Source organism: Eretmochelys imbricata, chromosome 9 (assembly GCF_965152235.1).
Source record: "Eretmochelys imbricata isolate rEreImb1 chromosome 9, rEreImb1.hap1, whole genome shotgun sequence".
NCBI lineage: Eukaryota > Metazoa > Chordata > Testudines > Cheloniidae > Eretmochelys > Eretmochelys imbricata.
Window position 1 is genome coordinate 36492460 of NC_135580.1, and position 14117 is coordinate 36506576.

Here is a 14117-nt window from a genome sequence, read left to right on the forward strand (position 1 = left end):
AAATAAAGCTACCTAACATGTTCTGACATTATTTATAAGCTATTGATGATGTCGTGATTTTCCTTCAGGAAATTCAGCAAGAAACTGATATCCCTGAAAGAGAGCTTGTTAGAGCCCTACAGTCCCTTGCATGTGGCAAACCAACACAACGAGTTCTCACAAAAGAGCCTAAATCAAAAGAAATAGAAAATGGTCATATATTTACAGTGAATGACCAGTTCACGTCCAAATTGCACAGAGTCAAGATTCAAACAGGTAAGTCTGTTTTTATATTCAGTTCTTGTACTCCAAAAATAACTTAAGTTGTAAAATGTTGGCACCTGCCTTGAAGGTAAATGCATCACACTAGCAAAAGGAAAATATTAATCTGTAAAACTTGTTGTCATTGACTAGTAGCCTGAAAGCGAAAATTTAAATGCTGAGGAAATCCAAAGCACTTACAGAAAGTAATAGTTGAGTTAAGTGGGGATGTTTTTTTTAAAAAAGTATGTAGTCCTCTCCAACTAGGAGAAGAAGGTAGAAGGACTGTAGCTTTTAAATTAAATTACTATGTTTTAAAACTTACTAGGATGTGTTCTGATTTACTTGGCGAGAGAGACATCTATAAGCGGTTCTCAGACTGTGGGTTGGGACCCCAAAGTGGATCACGACCCTGTTTTAATGGGGTTGCCAGGGTTGGCTTTAGACTTGCTGGGGGCTGGGGCCAAAGATGAAGCCCAAGCCCCATTGCCTGGGGCCAAAGCCGAAGCCCAAGGGCTTCAGCTCTGGGCAGTGGGGCTCAAGTTACAGGCTCCCTGCTTGGGACTGAAACCCTTGGGTTTTGGCTCTCCCCCCCCCCCCCACTTGGGGCAGTAGGGCTCAGGCGAGCTCAGGTTTCTATTCCCCCCTCCTGGAGTCGTGTAGTAATTTTTGTTGTCAGAAGGGGTCGTGGTGCAATGAAGTTTGAGAACCGCTGGTCTATCTCATAGATGTATAATTTGCTCTACTGCTATGAAATTACTGATTTGATGTTTTCTTCAGTGAACACTGGGTGCTGTTCCTGGCTGTGCTAGATGTTCATTGTGTCCTTGTTCAGTCATTATTATTTAATCCGAGATTCGTTTTCCTCACTTGTGGAGTCAGGATGATACTGCTACTAGTTGGAGTGGCTGCAAACATGTATTCCACTCAGGTGTGCACATGCCCAGCACACTGAAGCCAGTTTTATGCAGCAGTGCCCATCGGGTTGATGCATGCACCCTGCACATCCTTGTGGCCCCTCCTGAGGCTACAAAAGGGCACTGACACCTCTACCCCATCAGTTCTTTCCCATGGATTGAGTTGGAGCTTGCTGTGCAGTTTTCCTCACATTTTTTTCTTATGCATAGATGGCTAGTTTAGTTTTCTGATCTCTAAGTAGTTAGTTAGCAGTTAATATTTGTTAATTTATTTTTATTTTAAAGTTTCCTTTTAAGCGATTGTTAGTTTCAGTGCTAGACACTATTGACATGCAGGGTTTGTTGGGCTTTATGCACTGCCTGTCATGTGGGTATATATCCTGAATAGTTACCCCCCTTAAGTGCTGCCTTTTCTTCTCTGCAAGAGGCACATTAAAGAGAGATGCAATATTTGTTGCTCTTTCAAGAAAAGAATGCAGATTTTGAGAGACCATAACCTCATGGAGAGTTTTCAGGCTTGTCTTGACGCCCTGTTTCCTGCACTCAGACAGATCCCTGGACTTGGACTCTTCTCCACAGTGAAAGAGTGGGCAGTCGTCTTTTCCAGTGCCTCCCCATGAAAGGACACATAAAACAGACTGAAGTCACTCGAAGTCTAAGAACTTTGTCTTCTCTGAAAAAGGATTCAGAGCATCCTTGGGGCTCATCAGGTATCCAGGATAGAGCTGAGCCATTTACCTATTACTTCCCCAGTATTGCATGGGAGGAACTTGGTACTGTGCCATCAACTCCATAACTGACTGCAGGACAGCTGTTGAGTCCGATACCAATGGGACCTGCAAGCTTACAAGGCAGCAAAGTATTTGTATTTCTTCTCTGTTCCAGGCTCTCTTGTAGTTTAGGAGTCCATTGCTTTGAGGGCAACTCTTGGGGTACGGGGTCCTTCTCCTCAGTTCTGGTACAGAGACTGTAGCAGTACCAACATGAATACCAGTTAAGGAGCGTGGCCAGGGTTCAGCTTCTTCTCTGGTACCATCTTTGGCGCGCGGTGCACATTATGTCAGCATCAGTACGGTCTCCATCCTCTCTTTTTGTCTGTCTCTGTCCTGGCACAGTCAGCCTTGGTACTAGAGTGAGAATTAGCTTGGCTACTTACTACGGTTTGTACCACAGCACCAACTATGAGATATTTCCTGGCACCCTCTTGTGATGCTGTACCATTGATGTCTCATGATGCCTTTAGGGTACAGACCGCCATATCTACTTCATTATGGCCAATATTGTCGTCTTTGTGATGCACTGGAGATCAACCAAGTCACCTCCTGGCCCCATCTGATTTTGCACCCCAAATGCCTTATGACTATTCAGATGATTCCCTGCAGTGTGGTTTGGAGTCCTTCAGTAGTTTGCTGTTCCATCCTCGGTGCAAAAGGTCTAGCAAATCTTCCAGACTGCCTCCAGAAGGAAAGCATTGGTCCCAGGACAGGGCATCAGCAGGGGACAGTTGACTGGCCTAGTTCTTACTGGTCTCCCCTGCCTTATACTTTACTTCAGTGGCCATTTTGGATTCCCTGGGGTGTTTCCCATTCCCCTAGGTCTCCAACATCTGTGCAGTTTAGGAGAAAGTCACCAGAGCGTACAATGACAGAGTTTCCAGAGCTGCCTTGCAAGTATGATCAGGCACTGTTACCCCAGACCAGCCAGTGCTGCAGGGGAAATCCATTGCACAAGGAACTGATTTTTATCACAGGAGGATCCATTCGCTCCTGTTAACCTTTTTTCCTCCTCACATGTTGACTCCATGATTCTGGATACTTCTTCTCCAATTCCAGATTATTTGAAGTTTCATCAGAAGCTTCTGAGAAGAATGGCTGTGGCTTTGGGCATACAAGTTCAGTTTGAACAAGAAGACACAACCTTTTTGACATTCTCCAGGCTTGTGCTCCAGGGAAGGTAGCCCTCCCTATTAATGAGGCTGTTCTAGGGCCGTCAAAAAACTTAAGGCATTCACCAGCCTCTTTAGCTCTAACAGCCAACTGCATGGACAAACACTATCATGTCCCTTTGCAAACTGGGATGCAGTGTGTAAATTTACTGAGAAACTGGTTACCAGAGGAGACAAAGGAAGAATTTAAGGTTTTCCTCGCAGAAGGTTGTACGGTAGCCAAGACATCAGTCCAGTCTATGCTTGATGCAGCTGCTCGGGTGATGGCCTGGGCAATAACAATGAGGAGAGCTTCCTGGTTATGGAACTAAGGAATAGCTACAGACATGCAAAAATTGGTATGCAGGGCTTGTTGGGCTTTCATTTTATGGTCGGTAGTGCTTTTTGGATAAAACCGATGAGACCTTACATTCTTTTGACTCAAGCTACGCTTCGCTCATTAGAGATCTGTTCCAGTCCCTAACAGGTGACAATACAGACCTCAACAACCCCAATACCAGCAGCAATATTACAGGCAGTCTTTCAACACATCAGGGCAACCAAATTCTTCAAAAAGAAACACAAATCACTGACTCCAGCACCACACAAGCAGCTCATGCTCAATCAGTTGTAGGGAAAAGCCCGAAGTCTGGGCAGCTACTGGTGGGCCGCGGTGCAGCCACCGGTCTCCTTATGGGCAGCACTCAGGCTCCCAGTGGGGAGCTGGTAGCTTTGTGGGCGCAGCCCGGCTTGGAGCGGGGAGCCCAGGGGATTGCTGGCTCAATACAGTCATTTGCATGCATTCTTCCTTTTTTCTCAGTGCTTGGGAATTTGTAATGACAAACACGAAAGTTTATGCCCAGATAAATTTGTTAGTCTCTAAGTTGCCACAAGGACTCCTCGTTGTTTTTGCTGATACAAACTAACACAGCTATCACTCAGTAATCAGTTCTAAGCACTGTAAGAACGAATATCCTTTTCAGTTTCTGCCCATCCCTTTTCAGGGCCCCATCTCACAAATCAATACTCCTTACGAAGTTCAGATTCTGCTTACACTAGGGGCCACAGAATAAGTTCCCCTTCAACCTCAGGGAAAGGGATTTTATACACAATTCTTTCTGATTTCCAAGTCCAAGAGGGTTTGAGACTCATTCTAGATCTTTGAAATCTCAGCAAGTATGTGAGATTTTTGCAAGATCTCCCTAGCATCAGTTATTCCTTCCCTAGATTGCAATGACTGGTTTGCTTTACTCAATCTGCAGGATGCTTACTTCCATGTGGTGGTCATGCCAAATCACAGGAAGTTTCTAAGACTTGTGATAGTGGGACAGCGTTATCGGTACACAGTACTTCCCTTCAGCCTATCATTAGCCCTGCCACTATTCCCAAGTGCCTGGTCATTTTGGCAGCCTGTCTGGAGGAAAGGAATTCATGTTTTCCCTTATCTGGACAAATGGTTCATTCAGGGCAGATCTGAACATCAGGTTCTCCACCACATCAGGTTTATCCTTTTGTCTTTTCAACTGTCTAGAAATGTACATTTTTCCCAACACACAATCAAGTTCTTTAGAAGTCCTATGATTCTGACTGCTTTTCTCCCTCAGAAGAGATAGATTTCAGACAATTCACTAGTTGTGCATGTCTCTCAAGTCACACTCTACTACCGCAGTCTGAGCCTGACTGAGGTTACTAGGCCACATGGCCTCACGTACTTATGTGACCCAACTTGTCAGGCTGTGCATGCACATCTTCCACAGATGACTAAAGTCAGTCTACTGAAAGACATCCCTTAGACAAGTTGGTACATGTACTTCCTTCTGTCCTAGTGTCTTCAGAATGGTGGATGGATTAAAAAAAAGTATGCGGGAGGGGAGGTATTATTTTCTTGTCGTCTTCCATCCAAGACTCTCATTATCAGTATGTCTGATAGGATGGGATGCTTACGTAGGTTTGTTAGCCAAGCATTATGGACAGAAGACAAATCGACCCCTCATATCTAATATCCTCAAATTTTGGCCAGTTCTCAAGGCTTGCTGTGCTGTTCTCCCTCATGTCAAGATATTGTAGGTCCAGATTATGACGGGTTGCCCCCCTTTGGATGCCACCTGATGTGCTGAGATACCACTGAGCCTGCCTGTTATGCCAACCTGGGCACCCTTTTTACCTGTCTTGCCGAGCCAAGCTATTAAGCTTCCTCCAGCACACACACAGGCAAGGCCACACCAAACTGTAGAACAAAGCAGACACTGAGATTAGTTCTGGGAAGGTTCATTTTAAGGGATTTGCCCCAGCACTCAGGTGTCCACCTCCCTTGGAGTGCAGACCCAAAGATATATTTTGAAATCCACCTCCTCCCTCAATGTGGGGGAAGGTATGCACAATTATGAATTGTACACACGGGGTTTATGTTATAAACAAGCAATAAGTTTATTAACTACAAAAGTGAACTTTAAGTGAACATAAGAGATAACAAATCAGAAAAAAGCAGATTACCGAGCAAATAATCCTAGGTATGTAGGCTAAGATCGGTATACTTAAGAAACAGGTTACAAAATGTAATTTCTTACCCTAAATGGTGTTTTAGGCAGGTTGAAAAGTTTCTGTGGTTCAGCATTCCAGTTATATTTCTTTTCAGACTGGACCCCTGTTTCAGTCTGGAGGCCCCCCTCCCCCCCCCCGGCCTTCCCTTCAGGTAGCTTTAACAGTCTTTCTTCTTGGGCAGACAGGCCATGGAGAGGAGGAGTCCCATTCGCCTTCCTCCCCACTCTTAAAGAGGATTTACATAAGGCAGGAATCCTTTGTTTCCCAAACTTGATCCCCCTTCCTTTACCTGGGATGTCTTGTAACTTTCCACTGTAATGTTTAGTATCAGGTGACAAGACTACCTGACCTAATAGTGTCACAGTTACATCCCCAGACACCTCCAAGAAGGGAAAGAGATTAGTATCTTCATGGTTTTGTTGTTCCTTCCTGATGGCTCTTCAAATCTGATGGCCTGTCTGGTGGGTGTGTTCTCAATACACACCCAGTAATAATGGTTACATAGTCCATATTCCTAACTTTAGATACAGAAATAATAAATGCATACAATTTGGATAATCATTTTCAGTAAATTATAACCTTTCCAATGATACTTTACAAGATCCATCTTGCATAAAATACATCTCAAATGTTCTATCCATATCATAAGCATATTTCCATAAGGAATATGGAGTGCAAGTCCCACAGATACTGATTGATAATACAACCATTATGTACTACCCAAACAGATGAGGAGGTGCATGGTCCAATAAATTTGGTCAAGAAGTAATGAAACTCTGGGAACTTGTATCAAGAAGGGCATTACTACTTTTAATTTCAGTTTACTGCTAAGCTCCCAATACCTTTTGGCCAGTCATCTCAGGATTTTCTCAAAATCTCAACTGGTCTCTGAAGAACCATCTTTTTCAAGTTTGGAGTATTCCATCAGTCAGCCAATTTCAACAAAAGAAATGCCATCAATTCTGTTCTTCATGGGGGCAGAGTCTCATGTATGCATTTCTCTCCTTTCATCACATATGTGAGGCTCAAATTGCAGCAAGACCATGCCAAGATAATTCTTCTAGCTCCAGCATGGTCGAGACAGTGTTAATTCTTGGATCTTCAAGCCAGGGCTCTCAACTCCATACGCAGCTCCCTGCTGAGAGCCCAGCTCCCCCCACCCAGCTAGGCTCCACGCCCAAAGTCCGGGCAGCTCCTGGTGGGACTGCGGTGCAGCTGCTGGGCTCCCTGTGGGCAGTACCCAGGCTCCCAGTGCGGAACTGGTAGCTAGATGGGCGCAGCCCGGCTCAGAGTGGAGAGCCCAGGGGTAGCGGGGCTCTAGCTGGAGCCGCCCATCCTCCCCAGGGTGACAGCTCAGCTTTTTTCTCAATATCACGGCTCCATGCTGGAGCCATGAAATTGACAAGAATGACAGCCAACAACCGATATAAGTAATGCACAGACACTGCATCGCCCTAACTAAACCGACATAAGCTCTACACCCGTCATGGAGATGAAGTTATTATGTCTGTTTAGTAGGGCACTCACATCGGCGGGAACAAGGCTGTAGTGTGTACACTGACCTAATTAGGTTGACATACACTGCTATATGTCAACCTAACTCTGTAGTGTAGACCACGCCTAACTAATACTTAACTAGTTCTTTCCCTATTTTAGCCTCAGATTTTCCCCATTTACATTGGTGGTCACTGCAAGAGTTGTCCAATCACTGCTAACCTATTCTGGTGAAAACTGAAACAAAAAGGCATGTAACACTTTGGTCTTCGCTGCATTTTCTGTTACTCTGTCCCTCCTCATTGAGCAATGGGCCTACCCTGTCATTGGTCTTGATCTTCTTGTTTCTGATGTATTTTTAAAATGTTGTCTTGTTAGCCTGTATATTGCTAGCTAGTTTAATCTTTTTTTGTGCTTTGACCTTTCTAAGTTTGTCCCTACATGCTTGTGTTTTTTATATATATATATTCATTGTTCATAATTTGACCTAGTTTTCACTTTTTGTATGACTTGATTTTGAGTTTCAGGTCATTGAAGATCTCCAGAGTAAGCCAGGGTGGTCTCTTATCATGCTTCCTGTCTCTCCTATTTACTGGGATAGTTTGCTCTGGTGCCCTTAGTCATGTCTCTTTAATAAAATTGCCAACTCTCCTGAACTCTTTTTTTTTTTTTGCCTTAGACTTGCTTCTCACAGCATCTTACCTACCAATTCTCTGAGTTTGCTGAAGTCTGTCTGCTTGAAGTCCATTGTCTTTATTGTGCTGTTTTCCCTTCTGCCATTCCTTAGAATCATGAGCTCATCATTTCATAACTTAGACCCAAGCTGCCTCCCACCATCAAATTCTCAACCACTTCCTCCCTATTTGTCCGAATCACTCTAGAACAGCCTCTCCCATAGTTGCTTTGTTCACCTTCTGAAATAAAAAGTTGTTTCCAGTGGATTCCAAGAACATGTTCAGTTTGCATTCCAGTTCGGGGAAGATCTGTTTTGGGGTGGGGGTTTCTTTCTCTCTCTCTCTTTCTCGCTAGCTGATGGTTTCTAGACTTTTAAAAGAGATTGTGTAATTCTTTCCCTGGTTAAAGGATGCATTGCCACCTTGGAATCTTAATATTGTATAGGCCGCTTTAATGGGCCTTCCATTTGAACCTGTAGGCCACCTGTTCTTTGAGTCGGCTATGTCAGAAGACATCTTTTCTCATAGTCATTACGTTAGCCAGAAGAGTGGGTGAGCTTCAGGCTGTCATGGCAGGACTCCCATATATACTATGTTTTCAAAGATAATGTAGCTTTGTGGCCACAGCCGAAGTTCCTGACTGAACTGGTATCTGCCTTTCATCTGAGCCAGACAATATACTGACTGGTTTTCTTCCTTCAAAACCACACTTACACAAAGATGACGAATATATACGTACTTTGGAAGTAACGTGAGCATTAATCTTTTAACTGGACAGGACTAAATCTTTCAGGTTGACTCCTTGACTGTGTATTTCTTATGTTGATAGAATGAAAGGTCACATCACAGACAATTTCTAGATGGAATATTTCCTGTATTATGGTAGTTTATGGATAGCGAACACACCACTTCCACAGAGACCGTCTGCTCATTCAATCAAAACAAACTACTTCAGTGGCTTTTCTGAAGGACACATCCATGTTGGATGTTTGTAGAGCTGCCAGTTGGCCCTCAGTGCATACCTTCAGTCATCATTACACCATCGTGACTGCTCTGAGATCTCATGCAAATTTTGGGAAGGCTGTGTTGTGGTCACTATTAAAGTCACTCTGAGCCCTACCTTCTAACAGTACTGCTTTTTGAGTTACATCTGTGTAATACACATGTGCAGCCACTTGAAGAAACAAAAACCATTACTTACCTGTTTTGTCACTGTTTTTCAAGATGTTGCATGTGTGTATTCCACTAAACCCTTCCTTCCCTGTGCATTGGAGTCCTGTTTCATATTTCTGGCATGAAGGAACTAAGGGGGATGGGGGAAGCGCTACCCTTTTACAGACTCAGGAGAAGCCATGAGTATGTGCAGGGTGCATGCAATGCCCTGATGGGTACTTCTGCAAAATACTCTTTGGCTCCAGCATGCTGGGTGTGCTGGGAGTGCAATACCTGTGTGCAACAACATCTTGAAGAATAACAGTACAGGTAAGTAACCATTTTTGCCTAGCTCACTAAAGTTTTGAAGTTAAATTGTTTGTGAAATATGTTGAGACGCTTGTATATGTGTATGCATATGTGAGTGCAGTGTGTTAGTACTTATTATTTATACACTTCATGTATGAACTAAGATCTATCTAACCCCTATCCCACAATACACAGTGGTAGCATTTAAAAAGCATCTTAAAATATTCTGTAATTTTGAGAGAGCGTAATAGAACATATCACTGGGACTGGTAGTCTCTCAGGTACGTTTTAACTGCAATCACTGTACTTCTCTCATGCCAGACATTGCAAATATTACAGACATTCTAACCCTTTCCTAACAGTGGATGTGGACAAGGCTGCAAACGTCTTAAACACAGCAGTATGCTCTTATGATTACACTACATATATGTTGTTGCATACACTACAGTGGACTTGGGTGTCTGCAGATGCAAGCAAAATGCCAAGGTATCCATGATTTAACATGTCTACCTTGGATGGAGTATTCTTAAGGTGGCAGAGGCACAATAGCAGGTTACAGGTGTTTTAGAGCACCTTAACTAGGGCCTCACATACTCCGTGGCACAAGGGGACCAAGTTCTGTGGCAACACCTAAATTCCAATGGGATACTAAATTATTCTCTTACTGTGCGGTCCTCTTATTCCCATCACCCTTTGCACTACATAAATAAGTACAATATGGCTCTTAATTGAAAATACTCATTGATGCAAAGTTCATACAGTTATTTTCATCAGAGATTATATTTGAGTTTTGGCCTCTTGTTTTCTCTGCTAGCAGCACAGCAGAACCAATTCTTGACTCCATGAGAGGATGTATCTTGCAGCATTCTCTAGTGAACAACTGAAAAAGAAGGTTCTTTCTATCCTTAGCCAGAGGGAAGGCTGCCATGATGTTCAGGGTTTTTGAGTGGAGAGAGTAAAATGAGAAAAAGAGGATATTAGAAGCTAGAAGAATCCTATTCGAAAGCAGGAAATATTGAATTTGTGTATGGGAGAAGAGGTGCCCAGAAATAATATCTGTAGGCGGAGAGAGACTGGAAGCAAGCAAGGACAGAAATAAGAAATTGGTAGAAAATGCACAAAATCCAAAAGGGGCAGAGAACAAAGTGAACAGGTTGATTAATATTTTTCTTTTGGCTAATTATCTTCAGCAGTTTAACTGGTTTGGAAAGTAAACTTGTAAATAAAATTCTGTCCCTTTCCTTACTATGTTGCAATTCCCACTGTAATTGAAACATTGCCTTAATTGAAACAGTCTCCTGACAAGCAAAGGAAATAAAAACCAACTACGCTGTCAGAATTTTTTTCTTTGACACAAACTCTAAATTATGTGCAATTTAATAAGAAAACACCATATATAACCCATAGCTCCAAAGTTAATTTGGCAAAATCGGAGTAATTTTAAATAAAAGAATCTTCAATCTGACAGTAGCCAAAAAAAGTTTTGCAAAGTTCAGTACTGTTTGAAAAGCAGAGAAGTTTACTACATTAAATTTTAAACAGTAAATAGCAATTGACAACACAGTAACACATACATAGCAATCCATACATGTGTAAGTACTTTCTTACATGTCTGTCTTCTTGAGGCCACGTTTCATTAAAAACCACACTTGAAAATGTTACAAACCAAGAAACTTAATTCCACTGTGGGTGAAATTAAATTTTGTGCATGTTAATGTTATTGAAATTAATAATTTTGACTTTTGCTTAAGGTATTTCATCTTCTCTTTTAGTTGCTGCCAAACAAGGGGAATCAGACCCAGAAAGAAAAGAAACAAGGCAGAAAGTAGATGACGACAGAAAACATGAGATAGAAGCTGCTATAGTGCGGATAATGAAATCTAGAAAGAAGATGCAGCACAATGTGCTAGTAGCAGAGGTAACATCACATGCAGTATTGAGATGGTTAAGAGGTTAGGAAGAGGGCACATCTTAGATTTCTCTGTCAATTGTTACTCTTCTATTAATGTAGCAAAGTTACAAGGCCTTGTCAGCTGTTAGATTTTTAAACTGATTCTAGAGAGACTTTCTATTTTTATCTCATACCTCTGGAAGCATAGATGTATTTAATTCCTTTAGTTCGTATTATGTCAACCAGTTGCTTATAGTACAGTGGTTTATAACAAAAAACAGTAAGTTGACTGCAAAAGATTGATATCCTGTATTGAACTTGTAAATTGCTAAACACGGGGTCTTATGAGCTGCCAAGGGGAGTGAGTTTCAAAGAGTGAACCTTTTGTAGGGAGAGTCCTGACACTCATAGTTACTAAATTTGAAGGCTGTACAGAAAACAAATGTCTTCCAGCCAGTTCTAACTGCCATGATGGGTGTAGGTTGAGAGGCTTCATGATGAACACTCAGTTGCACCAAGAAGTGAGAGAGCTGACGATGAGGAAACTTCAGCACAGAGTTCATGCCAACCATTCTTCTTGACATAAATTGACTGGCTGCTGGTGTGAGGAAGGATGTTTTTCCCCATATGTATAACTGCTTAATGGCCTTCCCTGGTGCATTATTAGGTTTTTGTCTTTCTCTGAAATATCAGCTATTGACAAGAAAGGAGGTCCAATATTGAATGTGATGGACCACTGGTACAGAAATAAAAAACAAATTAATTTTTATATGGATTAATCTAATTTCTATTACAAACTCAAAATTTTTCACTTGATTAGTACCTGAAGTGTGGAGCTGGCCATGTAAACTTTAAAGGTTACACACAACCTGTTTTAACATGTTTATGATTATTTTTAGTGTGCATTTGTGTTGTGCAGCCTAACGCATTATCTGCAATATAGCATTAATTGTTCTTGTTTTTATGTCCTAGGTAACTCAGCAGCTGAAAGCCCGATTCTTACCAAGTCCAGTTGTTATTAAAAAACGTATTGAAGGACTTATTGAGAGAGAATATTTGGCACGAACACCTGAGGATCGCAAAGTATACACTTACGTAGCATAAAATGCATTCAGCAAATTTGATTTATTCTTGGACTATACTCTTCGCATGAACTGGGAAGTTCTTTTAAATCATTAATATTAAAGACGACCATCTCTTCTATTAAATTACAATACATGTTCTAGACCATGCAGATCAAGCCTTTACTCATTTTGAGAGTTTTCAACATCAATTGATTGAGCTTCAGGCTTTTCAACGTTATCCCTGTAGAGATCATTCTTATAATTCCTCGGGAAAATGTGAACGTGCTGCGTTTGTTTTCAAAACTGTATGAAAACAGAAAAAATAAAAACAAATTTAGAAAATACAGCTCATTAAAAATAAAATTGTTGGAATTTCATTTCCCCAAATCTTCAGTGTTGATGTAAATGTGTTTCTGTAGTGTTGCTTAGCACTTTGCGCATTGTATAAGTTGGGTTTAAAAACAACACAACTGGTAAGACAGAATTCCCGGTTATATTGCTCTGCTTCAGACATTTCTTTAACTAGCCATGTTTAATTTAAATATTTGGTAAATTTATAAAGACCCAAGAATACAATTTTAGCATGCTTCACTCTTCCAGCTGCACTCATTATTGTTCTGGCAATATGATCAGGAACCTTTTTGGGCTCAGTAAAGACCGTAATAATTTTGGCTTTCCCTTCTGTAATTTGAGTTCTTCCAAATTAAATTCTATATTGATTAGGTTTGTTCTGGTTTCTTTATAGGAAAAAGGAAAAGGTTTTAGTGTGTATAAAATGTATAATAATTTTTGCTGTTGTACTCACTGCTGATAGTGGATTGTACAGGGCGATGTTTTTATTTCACTTAATGTAGACACAATAAATTTAAAATAAATGGATTTAGTGTACACAAACCACTAATTCAGTTGTTTTAGAGCACAGGGAGTACAATTTGTTGAACTAAATACTGCCCCTTGAAGAAACACACCAAGACTACACCTTGTTTATTAATGTCATGACCGACCAGAAGGTTTTCCACCTTAAGTACGTATTTCAGGAGATTAAAGTGAAGCCATTGTGCACTATTAATTGTTTTAAAATGCAATCTGAAAATGCAATAAATATTCTTACTTTAATCTTAATGAAATCTTCAGTTCTTACAGTAAAACTTCTTTCAAATATTGTCAATGTGGTTCAAACCGTGGATTTCAAAATTGTGATTCATAGGCATTGTTTTTCTTTGATAAGTCCGTTTCACTGCCTGCGGATGTGTATTGTACTAAAGATTCTTCTGATTAAGATATAGTTTATGTACAATGTACTCTATTCAGCTTCTCTTCCATAACTATGGTTTTCTCCATTTTTCATCAAACTACTGTACTTTTATTCTCGGTTCTCCTAAATTGTGCTTTTTCACCTGAGATTTAAAAAGATAATTGGGAAAGGCTGCTTATAATATAGACACCAATTTGGAGTAAAAAAAACCTAGTTGATGATCATGAAGCATTAAGGTACTGCTGGTGCATTTGTTAACTGTATCTGACAAAGGTTTCTGTTCAAATATATGGTAAAGTATATCATCGTAATTTCAGTATGGATAAAGATGCCACATAGCTGTTTCCATAGCATTTTAGGCAGTGTTTTTACTCTGGTCTGCATATGTGTAGATTGATTTTACTTTTGTTTCACTGTCTGCATTTGACAGCTAAGAAAATATATTTCTATCTCAAACATTTTATCTTGAATATTTTGTAATTTATGCAACATGCTTCAAAGTCCAAATAAAAGAGTCTTTCATTTTATCCCCAAAAGTTCCAAAAATTTTGACTAGACCAGTTCTGAGTGATCAGAGGGAAAGAAAACTCCCAGGCTTCAACATTTGCTTTGTATTTCACTAACTTCTGTTTCAACATTGATATTTGGCAAGCAGC

General features: G+C 40.9%; 1 protein-coding gene across 1 annotated transcript in view; it reads left to right on the forward strand.

Annotated features, from left to right (window-relative positions):
- CUL3 (cullin 3) overlaps positions 1–13333 on the forward strand; it is a 102926-nt gene extending 89593 nt beyond the window's left edge. Inside the window, exons 14-16 of the mRNA XM_077827286.1 lie at positions 69–255; positions 11024–11169; positions 12115–13333. Of these exons, the coding sequence (XP_077683412.1) occupies positions 69–255; positions 11024–11169; positions 12115–12246 (465 nt within the window). The 3' untranslated portion in view covers positions 12247–13333. The remainder of the gene's footprint in view (positions 1–68; positions 256–11023; positions 11170–12114) is intronic.
- Positions 13334–14117: the final 784 nt, after the last annotated feature.